The 14553-nt window shown below is 55.6% G+C and overlaps 7 protein-coding genes across 7 annotated transcripts; 3 read left to right on the top strand and 4 right to left on the bottom strand.

Moving 5' to 3' along the window:
* Positions 1–247: 247 nt before the first annotated feature.
* On the bottom strand, positions 248–4059 carry B0T15DRAFT_65616 (uncharacterized protein). Its single transcript, XM_062871159.1, has 2 exons — positions 969–4059; positions 248–880 (listed from the first exon to the last, which is right to left on the bottom strand). The coding sequence occupies exons 1-2, from the start codon at positions 3557–3559 to the stop codon at positions 433–435; spliced, it is 3039 nt and encodes a 1012-aa protein (XP_062726962.1). The 5' UTR covers positions 3560–4059; the 3' UTR covers positions 248–432.
* Positions 4060–4550: 491 nt separating this feature from the next.
* B0T15DRAFT_65543 (UAA transporter family-domain-containing protein) lies at positions 4551–6322 on the bottom strand. The gene is made up of 3 exons (XM_062871157.1): positions 5730–6322; positions 5302–5645; positions 4551–5241 (listed from the first exon to the last, which is right to left on the bottom strand). Exons 1-3 carry the CDS (start codon positions 6049–6051, stop codon positions 4645–4647), a joined length of 1263 nt encoding a protein of 420 aa, XP_062726961.1. The 5' UTR covers positions 6052–6322; the 3' UTR covers positions 4551–4644.
* A 1238-nt stretch (positions 6323–7560) lies between these two features.
* Positions 7561–8109, top strand: B0T15DRAFT_489804 (Sybindin-like protein; the record flags this gene model as incomplete). The annotated part of the gene is made up of 2 exons (XM_062866629.1): positions 7561–7694; positions 7764–8109. 2 exons carry the CDS (start codon positions 7561–7563, stop codon positions 8107–8109), a joined length of 480 nt encoding a protein of 159 aa, XP_062726960.1.
* Positions 8110–8354: 245 nt separating this feature from the next.
* Positions 8355–9323, bottom strand: B0T15DRAFT_388854 (uncharacterized protein; the record flags this gene model as incomplete). Its single annotated transcript, XM_062864464.1, has 2 exons — positions 8355–8966; positions 9033–9323. The coding sequence occupies 2 exons, from the start codon at positions 9321–9323 to the stop codon at positions 8355–8357; spliced, it is 903 nt and encodes a 300-aa protein (XP_062726959.1).
* Positions 9324–9681: 358 nt separating this feature from the next.
* On the top strand, positions 9682–11250 carry B0T15DRAFT_65474 (Borealin N terminal-domain-containing protein). Its single transcript, XM_062871154.1, has 3 exons — positions 9682–10059; positions 10113–10398; positions 10450–11250. The coding sequence occupies exons 1-3, from the start codon at positions 9861–9863 to the stop codon at positions 11123–11125; spliced, it is 1161 nt and encodes a 386-aa protein (XP_062726958.1). The 5' UTR covers positions 9682–9860; the 3' UTR covers positions 11126–11250.
* Positions 11251–11426: 176 nt separating this feature from the next.
* B0T15DRAFT_385431 (translation machinery-associated protein 22) lies at positions 11427–12100 on the bottom strand (the record flags this gene model as incomplete). Its single annotated transcript, XM_062864276.1, has 3 exons — positions 11427–11618; positions 11701–11918; positions 12004–12100. Coding segments are annotated over 3 exons (507 nt in total), but the record flags the coding sequence as incomplete, so codon positions are not given.
* Positions 12101–12977: 877 nt separating this feature from the next.
* B0T15DRAFT_520711 (uncharacterized protein) lies at positions 12978–13657 on the top strand. Its single transcript, XM_062868520.1, has one exon. It carries the CDS (start codon positions 13031–13033, stop codon positions 13418–13420), a length of 390 nt encoding a protein of 129 aa, XP_062726956.1. The 5' UTR covers positions 12978–13030; the 3' UTR covers positions 13421–13657.
* The last annotated feature ends 896 nt before the right edge of the window (positions 13658–14553 follow it).

Below are 14553 nucleotides of genomic sequence, written 5' to 3'. Positions count from 1 at the left end.
TCCATGCATTGGACCCTGGACATTGGATGACAGCATCCAATTGTCCACATCACGGGCGACATCTGGATCTCGCTCCTTCCGTTGCCGGCACACTCTGGATGGATCCAAAATAGTCCTATCTGAATATCTATTCCGTCTCTAACGGTCCGCTAGCCATCGATACCGACAGAGTGATCGCTCTTTATCCCGAAGCCCTCGTCGTCGCACACTGAAGCAAAGCAAAGCAGGACTAGCTGGTTCGTCCCCTTCCCGCTTATACTCCAGCTGCAACTTTCTGCTTCTAATACGCAGTCCAAACCCTGCCCTTCCCTCAAAAACGCCTCCGCGTCTAACAATAGAGCCCACAACCTGCCCGCATCTTTCCAGTCCCTCCCAGTCACCGCTCGTTATTGCGCTCTCCCCTTATTGCGATTCACCTAACAAGGCCAATGTTCATCGAGGATGGTCGCTCTCATGCCCCGACTCCTTCCTCATGCTATCCTTCCGCTGAGTGTTCCTCGAGACCAACCCCGGGAAATACCTAGGTTCATGCCCCGACAGATGAATATCTCTCGCACCAGCGTCAACCGCGGTGGGTGTGCCCACCCCTGACCCTGACATGGACCCCAACATCGGCGATGCCAGCGCCGAGATGCTGCCCGTGTAGAGTTGAGACTGACTTGATGATGCGGGGATCGAGGCGACGGTCGGACTCCCCGTCTGCACTTCCAGGGGCCGTGCCGATGATCCCGCGGTTGGGGCTTGGCTCTGCTGGGGCTGCTGTCTCGGGTCGGGCAGCGCCATCGTGGCAGCGGCAGCGGCAGCGGCGCTGGCCGTGTTGGTGCGGGTCGAGAGCGCTGGGGATTGAGGGGGTAAGGGGTCGGAGGTGTATCTCTCCACCCTGCAATCATAGGTAAGGTAGGTTAGCTTAGCCTCAATCTTTGCCTAGTACCAAGTGGTAAAAAAAAAAAAAAGCAGCGAAAGCTCACATCATCCGCTCCTCCATGAGGGTCTGGTACCGGAACTCCTCTCTCCGATCCGGCACGTTCGTCTTGACCATAGTATTCCCGCGCTTCCCGGGCAAGTGGAAGTTTGGCCCCAGCCACTGCTGCTTGATGGAGAACTCGTAGCCACTCTGCTTGACAGAATTCTTGGCCAGCTCGCACATGTCCACGGAGCTCAGCTTGTAGATCTGTGCGGCGACCGCATACTCCTCGATCAAGGGCTCCTTGGTGAATGCAAACTGAAGCGGGTCATCAGTCGAGAGCGACACGTTCAGTCCGCGCTTGAAGTACTGGTAGAAGGGGTTCCGCTCGTACGCCAGAAACAGCGCGTTGTTGCTGAGCGGCGACATGGCGATGCCGATCTGCTCGAGATAGAAGATGTATTGTAGCAGGGGCACTTTGCGAAGTAGCAGGCCGTGGCTGATGCTGTGGCAGCAGAGCGCGGCAACCGCAAGATGCTCGCTGTCGCCCGCCTCGCCGCAGTGAGGCCGGAGAACGAACGTATTGAAGCCGCGCTGTTTCCGGAAGTGATTCAGCGACGCTAGATTCGCGAACAGGTGATAGATCCAGTACGTGTACGGCGGGTTCTGCTTCGTGTCCCACACCCTCGGCACCGGGAATTTCTTGAACAGCCTCCGCTCGACCTTGCTCTCGTCGTCGACGCTGTCGAGACCCACGACCCGCTGTAGGAATATGTGGAGCTTGGGGTGGCTGGTTGGGTCTTTGGTGACCTCGAACAGCGGCTGAAACAGGTTCTTGATGATCTGCTCGAATGAACTCATCAAGCCGCTCGACTTGTAGACGTCGTACAACCGCGGGACCTGGATCAGCCACCGGACGTTGTGGGAGAAGAGCTTGTTGTCTATGACCCAGGCCGCGAGCTTGTCCCACTCGTCGAGCGATCTGCCGTAGATGGAGATGCGCCACTCGACCATCTGGTACTTGCTCGATTCGAGATCGGCGATGACCTCCTTCGTGATCTCGGCCAGATATCTGCCCTTGATGAAGTTGTCCGTCTTGAGGAAGATGGTCCTCAGCCGCGACTCGCCGATCGGGTTATACTTCAGGTTGAACTTGTCGAAGCGATGGAACGAATCCTTGTGCGCGTGCATGTCCAGTGTGTCGATGCTGAGATCGTACGCCGTGAGGTTGATACTCTCGAACACCTCAGCCAGCGTCAGATGCTTCCCGTCGCGGAACAAGACAATCTCGTCCGGAAACTTCTTCATCTTGCTCTTGATGAAGCGCAGAAGGTGCTTCTGGTTCATGCAGGCCGAGTGGTGGACGTGGGTGTCGACCTTCCTGACGTTGTAAAAGTCACGGTGCGGCACCTTCTTGCTGTCGGCCGTCTCCTGATACTCGTTGAGAAGGGTGTAGAGGTTGAACTTGCCCTCCAGGTATTGCAGACGCCGGAACGCAAAGCTCTTGCTCGGCCCATCGGACGAGACGTTCAGGATCACGTCGAGGTCCAGGTAGTACTCCTTGATGGTCGGTACATTGACAACCGGCCTGCCAGCGTTTTCCGCTTCTTCGTTCTCGTAGACCTGATACACCCCGTTGTCGTCCAGCCGAAAGGTCATCCCGCTGCGCCCCGGCAAAGGCAGCAGATCATCCATGTCAAAGTCCTCGCCAATGTCCTGCCCCGGCTTGCGCTTCTTTGCGTTCGATTTCCGCGGCATCCCGGCACCTTGCTCCGGCGACCGCTCGCTAGAGCGCTGCTTTTCAACGTTCAGCACAAGGCTGTTCTGCATGCTGTTGTTGGCACTACCAGCTCCCCGAGTGGCCCTTTCCCTATCCTCCGTCCATGCCGGTTCTGGCGGTGGCGGATAGATGTTCCAGCTCGGATCATCTTTCGGATTGTCGTTTGGTCCTTGGAGAGAGAGTCGGATGTACTTGTGCCTGATGTCCAGGACCTTCTGGACGTTCTTGAAGATAGCGGTGAGCTCGGCGTTTATCTGAGGATCGGCATCCACGAAAGTACTGCTGCCGATGCCCGCGACCGCGCCGTTTAGGAGCATCTGCTGTTGGGTCGCGGAATCGGGCTGGACCCCTGATACTGACCCTGTGTTGCCCAGTTGGGGGTAGCTGCCACGGCTCGGAAGGTTGTCGGTCCCATAGTAACTAGGCTCCTCTCTGGGTTGCTGCACGGAAGCCGAGTCAAGTTCGGAGAGTTTCAGGTTGCTAAAACTGTGGCCGAGATTCGATCCACTATCAGCATGGGACGCGGCGATTCCAGCACTAGCCGGGATGAGTGGACTACTCTGGGGCGACATTTGAGCGAGCTGCTGCAATTGAGTGCGACTCTCCGCCTGGCTTCGCTGATAGAACAGTTTGGCGTCGGTCTGCGTCATTTGCCGTTCTGCAACCATGTCGTAGAAGGCCGTCTTATGGGGCATGTCTCGGGGAAGCATGCCGTCCTCCATTTCGATTTCATTTCGCTCGTGGTCGTCATCTGGACTTGAACGCTCCTTAAGGTGGTGACCGTCGGAGTCATTCCCATCTGGGCCCCCCTCAGAATCCGTGTCACCCCGAGCGTGCGTCCTGTACTCCTCGCCATCCGAATCAAGTGTTGGCATTTGAGTAGCTGAGACCTTGGGCGATGATGAGTGTGACGACGGATCATGCGAGTACGGATGTTCTGAATACAACAGTTAACTGCTTGTCCCACAAGCGGAGGTGGACACGGTGTAGCCGAAGCCTTTGTGTCCCGGCTTTCGTGCGGAAGGCTGGTTGGTGGTTGTTTAAGCACAGAGGAACACTGAGAGTTTCTCTCGGGTTCAACAATGCAATACTTACCGGCCATGACTAACTATATGCCGACTTCTAAAACACGGACAGTAAACTCTCCAGGATCCCGGAATCGCTTATCGTCCCTGTAACTCTCTTAGGGAAAGGAGAGTTAATATGGAATGAGATATGCTGTGTTCTCTTTCGGCCACAGTCGCAAATGGCACTAAGAATACTTCTGGGAATCACCACCCACCTTCAGGGTTTCTCTTAAGTCGAGGTTCAGGCTGTTAGGCTCTGACCCGAAAGAAACCAACAAGAATCGGCACCTTCCGTAACTGTGCGTGCCGTTGCGGCGGGGATTGACGTTCGGAGTCGGCCGTTAAGGTTGCCGCCAAGCCTGCATGCCTGCCAAGTCTTCCGTTCCAAGCGATTTTTACACTTCTGACTCCTGACCCTGGATACTACCTTACGTGTATGGTACTGTGCATACGCAGTATATAGGTAACTATACTAAGGAGTAAACGCTGAGCGTACAATACCTTACGTAACGATGTACCGATATGCCAAGCATACATGTCCAGTATAATACCGTACATAATCAGCCTCCCTTTCATGTTACTCGTGTACAGAAGCGGAATGACTGACCCTAATAACCGAGCCCAGCGAGCCGGAACCCCTGGGATTGGGTTTGAGAGGAGTCGAGGACGTTAATAAAAGCACCATTGCGGCGCTATGTAGATTTGGTGGAAGTTTGGAACGAGCCGGGCCTGTCGGTAAGTACTTACCTACACTAGGCCGGGACCACGGACAAGTGGCAAACACAATTCAATCAACTTGGGATCAGAAGCCGTCATTGGCTCTCGCATACATCTCTTGGTTCCTACACATCTAATACAACGGATGTCTATTATGTACGACAGAACCAGTATCCTCAGGACTTGGCTGCTGCTCCTCTTCTGACCGGCAGCTTTCGTTTCCCGTCCAGGGAGTACAAGCCTCCGGCAAAGAAGACTATGACAGCCCCTATGAGCGTCCCAGATGCCAAACGATTCCCAAATAGCCAAATGCTCAACAGTAGGCTCACCAGTTTGCGAATGTTGAGTACGATGGTAACGGTCAGAGCTGAGGACGCCGCGGCGAGGAGATTCACCCCGCGGATACAGGCGTATTGCGTCAACACGTTGAGGACGAGATAGAAGAGCTGGCTCGGAATCTGGATCTTCTGCAGACCTCGCTGGATGTTTGGCGATATGGCCGGTAAGTCCTCGGGGGACGGGACAGCGAGCGAGAGTGGAGCGCTGTTGGCGAGCTTCATGAATTGCCTCGTCAAGGACGGCAGGAAGGGCAAGAAGAGGGGCAACGACAGCAGATGCGAGTAGAACAGGTTCTCCTTCCACTGCGGGCCGTAGATGCGGTATGTTTCTTCCGTGTAGAGACCCATGATCGCTGAGAGAACCTGGGCGACGAAGAGGATGGCGAGGCCTGTCCCGAAGCTTGCGTTCCCGACTGACTTGTCGGCCGGCGACCCCTGAGCTGCCTGTTAGTGCCGTTGCAAGCTGTCGGCGTGAAAGGTTCAAGAAATGGTTACCTTAGTCTGCGCATCGGACCAGGCGGCAGTGATTACGCCCACCGTAAGTAGGAGCACTGCGACAACCTGGATCCGAGAGTACTTCTTGCCGTACAAGCTCCCTGCAATCATGGTTGTGATGCTGCCTCCCGAACGCAGGATGATATGTACCGGAACCGAAATATCGTAGCTGAAGGCGTGGTTATTGAGCACATTGATGCTGAAGAACAGCACAATGTTGACCAGCCAGCGCCGGATGGGGACTTTGTTCGGCTTGAGGAAGAATGGCGGGCGCTTCGAGTCGAACTGGGACGGTAATCCGATGGCCGCCACGAAAAGGAACTGAACGAACGTCAAGAGTGTCCCTGTTGACACCATGCGCTGTCAGTCCACAGCCGTTCCGCTTCCGCCGCTCCCGAGAAGGCTCATGCAGGGTCGACAGAACATACCACTGGCGGGCTCAACCTTGATGATAGATTCAAGGGCAAACACGTTGGAACAACAGCCGCCAAAAATGAGCGACAGCATGGCCCCGACGGCCAGCCATTGCGGGATGGTCTCGATGAACATGCGCCCGGCGAGGGCCATAGCGCGGCTGAAAACGGGCCGGTTGTCGTCAATTCCGTACATCTCGGCCTTTTCGAGCGAGGGCCCGGCATTGATGACGCGCGGCGACGGTGCCGACATGGCGTATGTCTTGTCGCCGCGGTCTTTGCTGGTTGGCGGCGTCTGCTGATGCTTGTGCAGTGCCGGACGCCGACGAGTTGTCATGGCCAGGGGGTGCGGCGCGGCGCGGGGGCGGTTGGCTCGTTACGGGGACATAAAAATGCCTGGTATTGGCGCTAGTGCACACGGTATCGGAACGGCACACCGGACTCCGTTGCCACACGAAGGGGCCGAGACTCGGATCGATCGGGGACGAGGCAAAAAGGTCGTCAGGCTATGGCGGGGCAGATAGCAGCTCTGAAGCGTTTGTCCTTAATGCCTGCTTCGCAAAGCGGGACGGTGAGACCGGGAGTCACAGCAGAGAAAGTCTGAAGGGGGGCTCGCGTGGTAACCCCAAGCTGAACCGTGGATAGGAAAGTTCGCGTCGAAAACAAGCAACGGTCGGCAGCGGTCGCACGAACCAAGTGTTAGGATGAATGAACGAATGGCGGAGGATATGTAGCAGCGCCAATCCCTCCCTTATATGGCGGTCATATTCACCGGCCGCCCGTGCAGCCTTTTTCGCGCCCGTCAGAACTCCAGGGCTACGTTACCTTATTCGAACTTTCCCTTGAGCTTCCATGTGGCCAAAAGAGACAGCAGGTGGATATGGTCCGAGATCCACCTGCGCGCCGCGGTAGTTTATTAGTGCTAAGATTGTTGAGCAGGCCGGCTTCCGAGCCACTAGAATCGCGGGAAAGGCAGCGCATCGGGTGGAAAGGCGGCAGCTTTCAGCGGGATGGAAATTTGCCGACCGGGATCGCGTTTGTGGATGGCCGATTGATCCTTGATGATTCTCGCTCGAGTGGGGTGCAACTGCCGTCGACTGCCGCCCTGGACCTGCATACGCGGATCTGGATGGGTTTGCTGGACGGCATCGCGCTGTCTGTTTGGGATGGAACATTAAATTCCGATAAGGAGCCGTTGTACGCAGCGTTACCTAGAATTCGCCTATCACATGTTCGTCCCCTTCATGCCGGTTTCCTTATCTTGCATCTTAACTTGGCCTGACCCGGATCAGCAGAAATGCTCGTAACTTCCCTATACCTACTAGTACACTGAAGGGTTGGGTAAGAGCAAGTTGAAGTTCCCGGCACGATCGGGCCGACGTGGTGGTAGGTAAGTTCTTGGCAACATCTGATGTTCTAGCTGGAGATACCGTAAGCGGGAATGAACGATTATGAGAAAGGAAAGACTAGTAGCTGTGGCTTATTACAAGTCGCAGAAAACGAGATGCTCTTCAACGCAACATGGCACCCGTACTAGTACTGGTAGTACTGCTCCAGTTGTAGTATTCAACCCTAACCCACTCATTTCCCGTCTGTCCCAAGACCCACCACAACCCATTCGCTGCAGATGAGCAGTCCGCCAATACCATCACTGGTCCATCGCGGCTTGAAAGTCGCCCAGATCCGATACAGCCCAGGGTATATTGTCTCTCAAACATTACAGCCGTGGACTCACATGGTTGCATATGTGGATATTTTCAACTTTCCCGCCAGCCATGAGATGAGATTGTCACTATGTGCGTCCTCCCATACAAGAAAGGGACTTGGACCTAAGCTGAACTGGATAATGACCAGGACCGTCTTCGCCCTCATCATCATAAACAAGGCCGGTGGCCTGATCTACAATCGGAGCTTCCACGAGGGCGGCTTGAATAAAATCAGCACCAATGACTACCTGGTCCTAGCGGGCACATTCCATGGGTACGGTGCCCTATTCATAGCCCCGGACCTCAGCTTGACACTTGATACTCACATAACACCAACGAAAAGCGTGCATGCCATCACAGCTCGCCTCAACCCTCTCAAGACTCCCGCCGCCAAACGAAGCTCCACTTCATCAACCGGCTCGCTCACTCGACCGGAGCTCCCATCAGGCCTCGAGGTGCTCGAGTCGGAGAACTTCCGGATGCAGTGCTTCACGACGTTGACGGGCATCAAGTTCCTGCTCTTTACTGACACGACGCAGGCCAATGTGGATTTGACAATGCGGCGTGTGTACGATATGTACACTGACTATGTCATGAAGAACCCCTTCTATCAGTTGGAAATGCCTGTGCGGTGCGACATGTTCGACCGGAAGCTGGGATCATACATCAGGGAGATCAACAACCGATAGCGCCCGCATCATCAAGCTACTCGGGGTGGGGATTGGGGGGTGCGAAGGAGAGAGATTACGAGGCTGGGGAAAGGGGAAGGTTGAATTGGAGTCATCGGCATTCTCTTGTTCCGGGAAGTCATTTGGAGTTGAGTCGTGGGAAGCGCACTTCAATAACGCCAAGCAACGTCTATTTCTACAGACCCGAGGCAACAGACCCCCGAGCGATCATTGCCCCATAGGTACCTGCTCCCACCCGTGCGTGTTCAGGAAGTATCCATCTTGTCGGCGTCGTCCGGTTTGCCTCCCTTGTCGTCATCCTTCTTGCTGCCGCTCGGCTGCCCGTCCTTATCCAGCAGCGGCGCAGACTCTCCCTCCTCCTTCACACTCTCTAAGTTGGTCTTTTTGGCCGCCTCGGCTTCCTCGCGCGCCCGCTTCTCTTGCCGCGCCTTCTCCTCCTCCATACTCATGCGCAGAGCCAGAGCTAGCTCGGGGTCCTGGGTCGGGTCGACACCGAACGGGAAGTCCTCACTCGAGCTGGCGGTTTCGCCACCCATGCTTCCCGCACCGCCGGCAACGCCCTCGCCGAGCAGGATCGGTGTCGCAATGAGCTGATCGCTGAGCAGCTTCGAGCTGGGCGGGATAACAACCAGATGCGACGAGTCGGTTGTGCCCTTGATCTCACGGCTGAACGCCTCCAACTTTGCTTGGTTCTCCTCGTCCATATCTCCGAATAGCACAAAGTCGACACCAATTGACAACTTCTTCAGCTTCTTCGCGAGCACGACGAGTTCGCGCTCGGATTCATTGATAGGTGAGCAGACGAACACGATGATGCGCTGCTTCTGGGCCTTGTTCTGGCGGTGTTTGAGCGCGAGCTGTTTCATGTCCAGCCAAGAGTTAGCAAGTAATCAGAAGCCCAGTGCGGCCTCACAGCAACTCACGCTAGCTATTTGGATGCCGGTTGCGAGATGAGCGGAGCCCCGGATCTTCTTCTTGGTCTGATGCAAGCCATCAAGGATCTTGCCCTGGTCGGTTGTTAGGGTCGCCAGCACTTCAGGGCCCTTGCCGCCCATGCTCATCAAACCGACAGACGACTCGGCGTTGCCCTGCACGACATTTTGAAAGATGATATTAACAGCATCGCTCTGCGCCTCGTAGCGGGTCGGTGTATAATCGCCGTTTCTGCTGCTCTCGCTGTTGTCCACCACGATCATCACTGCCTCTAGAGGCATCTTGACGAGGCTGCTGTCGGGTAAGAGGAACAATCGTTCGCAGATAAAGGTCTAGTTTGCCAGATCTGGATGTTCGCACCCTCCTTTCCTCTGAGAAGTGGATGATGTATGTTTTCAGTCGAATTATCGTTGGCGGTTGCAGCTGTGAAGTTGGAAGTCGAATGGAGCTCTGCTGCGTAAGGCGGTTCAGCCTAGCCTCCGAGCTTGGCTGACAGACCCCGGACTTCACTGCAACCACTGCTGGCAGGGGGACCCGCAGCAGCGTTGAATGCTTACGTAATACAGATAACCCGCCCCTGTAGGTCAGGTAATTCACTTGAACGCTGGTACCCGCTGGTTTGTTTACTTTCTGAGACGCGGACCACTCACGTCACTCAGCGCGCATCCCCTTCCCACAACTCACATCACAACTTCGCATGCCAGCGCAAATCGACTCAGGCTGTCAACCCTGTCAGATCCATCAGTTGCGCAAAAAGACCACAATTATCTCAGCACGAAATTGCATCAACAGCAATATCACACGACTCCAGTCACATCATGGAACATCTCGGCAGCAGAAAGCGCAAATCGGATCAGATTTCGGTCTCCGAAGACCAGTACACGGTCGACATAGGCAGTCAAAAAATACCAACCAAGGCTGGAGATGCTGAACGGAACGAAAGTCCGCTGAAGAGGCAGAAAGTTGGGATTACGCTGGCACAAAAGCAAGCACTAATTGACAACCTTCAGCTCGAGAGTATGTTCGCGTCGAAGACGAGGAAGTCGCCGCAATGCTGACAGTGTTTGCAGTTACCGAGCGCGCTCGTAAGCTGCGAGCAAACTACAACATCCATGCCCAAAGCCTTCGAACGCGGATCGAGATCCGCGTCAACCGCATTCCCCTCTCTTTGCGCAAGCTCACCATGGGAGAGTTGTTAGAGAGATACTCGACGGAGCAGCAACAGAACCCCAACGCACACACAAGCAGCACCAGGGGTCCACCGGTGCCTGCGAAGGACCCAGCACCGTCACGGCCGCCCATCCGAGCACCAGCGACTATCGCGTCATCCTCATCCCGCCAAACAAAAAGAACAAGGTTCGTAGCATCGGCCCTCACGCAATTGGGTGCGCTAACAATCTTCTACAGTCATGAAATCTCGGGCGGAGACAAGGAAAATGAGACGCAGACTCCCCAGAAGAAAGTTCGCGCCGACCCGGTGACAGATGTTGCGCGCAACCCAGCACAGGTGTTGTCACCAACCACTTCCAACTCTCGGATCGCGCCTCGGAGTGTCGCCACGCCAGGGAGATCAGGCATAGCACGACCCGTCGTGACCCCTGGCAGAGCAGTGGTAGCAACAAACATCCTGAATAGAATGGTTGAGGGGGCGCGGTCAACAACACGGCCCACCACGACCACAGCACGCAAGACGATGACCTCCGCCGCGCCAAGCAGCTCAGCCAACATCGCCACTACCGCTACCGGGACAACGGCAGACAGGAGGAAAAGAGGCGCGACAGTCACGGCGGCAGCGAAGCCGCTATCGAGGCCTGCAACGCGGATGGCGCGGAGAGCTAGCGGCATCAGCGAGTCCAGCGAAGGCAGCACCTCGACGGTGGTGAGGAAACGGCCCATGACAGCACCGCCGGGGGCACAGCCGAAACCTCCGGCCCCGCAACCTACGGCAGCCAAACGGACGATGCTGAGCACAGTCAAGAAGGCGGTCACGTCCGGCACGACGAGGAAACCGCCTGCAACCAAGGCAGCAGCACCATCCGCTTCAACGGCTGGCACGGGGAGGGTGTTGAGGAAGCGAGCTTGATTCGGACTCGGGGGTGGCATTTGTATCTTTATTGGCGTTTGGGCCAGCGTCATTCTTGACCCCGTGTTGAGACTTATCCGGGTGGCGGGCAGGTTTCATGGTTTGGCGTGCGTCACAACGGCAATGCATAGGGAATTTCGGGATATAACATCGTTGTCGGCATTATGGATTGGGAGCGGAATGGAGCCGGCTAAGCAAGAGGAGTCGCGGATTGTGTGTTTTTTGTATTCCAATGGGATAACACTTTCCAATGGCCACGTTGCGCTCCTCTCGCACCGCCCCATGGGTCTCTCACCGGTGTCTAACCAGCAGTCTTCTTCTTCTTATCCTCGACCAGCTCGATATTATCCTCGGGAATCTCCTTGTACTTCTCCAGCAAAAACTCTTCGATCTCGCCGCTAACATCGCCTTGCACCACAATCTCCTCCCCACCACCGGGCGCCTTGGTCACGGACGACCCAGTCGCGAACTTCTTGCCGAAATCCTTGGCCACCTATTTGTACCCGGTCAGCACAAACACAAACCCCTACTACCCCAGCTTCACCGGTCCGGGTTCGTCATGTAGAGGGACGGACCTTTTTCAAATCCAGCCCAAATGCCTCCAGCCCGATCACAGCCGTGACATACTTGCGCTTGTTGCGCTCGATCCGCTTGATAGTCACCACGCTGTGGGCCAGTTTGTCGGCCTGCCTCTGCTCGGCTGCCTCGGCTTTCGCGGCTTTCTTGGCTGCATCTTTTGCTGCACGCTCTTGGGCGGCTACGGAGAGCGAGGCTGTTGCGGCTTCGAGGGCTTCTGCGCGGGGTGGAAACAAGGGCGGGTCAGTAGGAGCAACCCAAAGGAAAGGGGCGGAGAGGAGGAGCGAGATGGCGAAACGAACCAGGTGACCATATCCTCTGGTAGAGCTCCAGATGGCTTTTCTCTAACCATTCTTGGCATTTCTTGACGGTACCGCCATATTCGCAGTACTGAAAGGGATGAAGTGTCAGTTCGGTAAGATTCAGGGTAGATCTGGTCCGGGGAAAACCGGCAGCAAGGGACACATGCCTCCGGTGGGAGAGTGCACACTATGGTAGCCCGAATGAATGTTAGTTGTGTAAACGTCATGATAGGAGCTGGGTGCGAGGATAGGGGAGCTCATGTATCTGGTGGTTCGGGTGGGATGATGTCACACGAGCAAGCTGTATCGGAAGGGGGGATTTGTTTCCTTACCTCCGCAGTAAACTACCTCGCGGCCGACTGACGCAGGCTCAGCCATACCTAGCTAGACAGCCAAAGCTGCGTGCTGTCTGGAGACAGTGAATATAAAGGCGGTGGTATTCGGCGCGTGCTGGTGCTGTCCTCGTCGCGTTTCGAGTCTCTTATGTCGCGCCGAGATGCTGCCCCTCCTTCGAATTAGACCGCGGGGCTGCTGGATGGCGGGGCTATCAGGGCAGAGCTACGGAGCACCAATCACCAACGACCTTGAGGTGGCAGGTGGGACCATCGGCTCTTTGAGGCACTTCGCAGCCCGGTCGGTACATGACTCTTCCCGCGCCCCCGCTGACCGACATCCTGCAAGTAGCCATTCAATTCCCTTCTTTCTTCCGCACGTGCAGACGACTTCTTGCCGATACGCCGTCCCAACATATCAGTTCGCGCTGGTTGTGTCATGGAGCTGTTTCGGCCTGGATCGTCTTCCGATTACCCCGCACCGTATTCATGCTGCAGAGCGGCTAATGGTTGGCTGACGCCTTCGCAAATGCGGCGCGCTCAATGTGACCCATGCCTACCCGCAGACAACAACGCGTTCCAGCCCAATCATTCTTTGCCGCGCACCACCCGAGGTCTGCATCAGTCCCGAGCCCCTAGCACGACCCGGATACCCATGGGCTTCCCTCGATCGCAAACTTTCGAAGGTGCTGCTGATGGCGAGCGCGCGAAATCGAAAGAGAGCCCACGCAGACGACCTCTCGCAAGAGCACCGTTCTAACAAGAAGATCAAGTCGAGAGGGAGACTTCACGGGCCGTCGAATTTCCCACCCGAATTCTGGGACGACCTGTCCAAGGTTCCCCTTACGCGTCGCGCACTGCGCGAACTCGACCGGCGAAACAGCGCTTGGCCTGCCCCGAGGCCCGTAATACCTGCAGTGTATACCAAGAACCTTGCCCGCTTTGCAAGACACGGCGGCCCAGATTTTCGCCATCTTCGAGGGGTATATATATGTTATTCTATGATCGAATTGATATGGTGCTGGAATTTGACATATGCGAAACGTTCTAGCTTAGCGAACCGAAGACCGCCTTATATACTATGACATCTAGCCGCTCCACTTCAAGCCAATAAACTAACGAAATCGACAAAGGCGATAGATATCTGTTCTAATACTAAGACGAACTCAGCGTACGTGTGACGAAACCACAGGCAGTCCTGCCTCTGAAAGGGTTCGCCGGTCGAAGGTATCTGTTGGTCGGACTGTAGGTCTCGGTGAAGCCAAAGGGTTCACAACAATGCTTGCCGCAATGTTTGCACAGTAAGTGAAGGCTACTGCTTGAATTGCTCACTGGAGAACTCCCAGAGTCCTCCAGAACGAGTGACTATATACTGTCTATCCTTGAGTGCTCTTATATGCTCTATAGAGCTCCTTAGAGCTTGATGCTCTATTGACCCTATCGAGAGCTTCCATCCCTTTGTGCTGATTGGCTTAGTTCCTTGAGCTCTCGTCCGCTCTCTAGAGCTCCCTAGAGCTCCTTTCTCATTGGTCCTAAATGATTGGTTCGGGTGCGTCCTGCGCCACCCGTCGGGTTGTCCCACCTGCAGCTGTCCTGTTGGCTTAATTCGTGACATCTAGCTATACGTATACTATGTCACGCAGCCGACAGCGCCGGGCGGGCGGCCCGAGTACTATATGACTGAGATTAAGGTATTCGCCATGACGAGCGATCGTAATATATTCGTTCAAGGAGCAACGGCATTCCGGAATGTACGCCATCGGGCGCAATAGTACCGCGACAACTTCATCCAGGTGTCATGAACCAACCATATATGACGGCCGGGTGGGGCGCGACCCCTGAACCCCGAGCCAATGGCCGACAGGGACGGCAGGATCACCAAGATCAATCGGGGACTGGTGATCCCGGTGAGCGGCTCACCCACGATCACCGGGCCGAAGCGATCAATGGTGATCTGGGTACGAAGGTACCTAGGGGAGGAAGCTGTATATAGTTTACCGTTCTGTCACTCATTCAGATGGATAGCTTCCTCAGTGAGCAATTCAAACAGTAGCCTTCACCTACTGTGCAGACATTGCGACTTGCATTGTTGTGAACCTTTTGGCTTCACCGAGACCTATAGTCCGACCAGCAGATACCTTCGACCGGCGAACCCTTTCAGAGGCAGGACTGCCTGTGGTTTCATCACACCAGGCGGCGAATACAAGAGCACGCCAAA

This window comes from Chaetomium strumarium (genome assembly GCF_033439665.1).
Source record: "Chaetomium strumarium strain CBS 333.67 chromosome Unknown B0T15scaffold_1, whole genome shotgun sequence".
Taxonomy (NCBI): domain Eukaryota; kingdom Fungi; phylum Ascomycota; class Sordariomycetes; order Sordariales; family Chaetomiaceae; genus Chaetomium; species Chaetomium strumarium.
Note: the sequence above shows the minus strand (reverse complement) of the source record. Positions and strands in the feature narration are given on the sequence as shown.

Coding starts and splice junctions, on each gene's coding strand:
- B0T15DRAFT_65543 (XM_062871157.1), bottom strand. CDS start 6,051: ATGACAACTCGTCGGCGTCCGGCACTGCACAAGCATCAGCAGACGCCG. Junction 5,646..5,729: donor CAAGGTTGAGCCCGCCAGTG/GTATGTTCTGTC, acceptor TGGTGTCAACAG/GGACACTCTTGACGTTCGTT. Junction 5,242..5,301: donor GGTCCGATGCGCAGACTAAG/GTAACCATTTCT, acceptor CAGGCAGCTCAG/GGGTCGCCGGCCGACAAGTC.
- B0T15DRAFT_65474 (XM_062871154.1), top strand. CDS start 9,861: ATGGAACATCTCGGCAGCAGAAAGCGCAAATCGGATCAGATTTCGGTC. Junction 10,060..10,112: donor TGACAACCTTCAGCTCGAGA/GTATGTTCGCGT, acceptor CAGTGTTTGCAG/TTACCGAGCGCGCTCGTAAG. Junction 10,399..10,449: donor CGCCAAACAAAAAGAACAAG/GTTCGTAGCATC, acceptor AATCTTCTACAG/TCATGAAATCTCGGGCGGAG.
- B0T15DRAFT_65616 (XM_062871159.1), bottom strand. CDS start 3,559: ATGCCAACACTTGATTCGGATGGCGAGGAGTACAGGACGCACGCTCGG. Junction 881..968: donor CTCATGGAGGAGCGGATGAT/GTGAGCTTTCGC, acceptor CTATGATTGCAG/GGTGGAGAGATACACCTCCG.
- B0T15DRAFT_520711 (XM_062868520.1), top strand. CDS start 13,031: ATGGCGAGCGCGCGAAATCGAAAGAGAGCCCACGCAGACGACCTCTCG.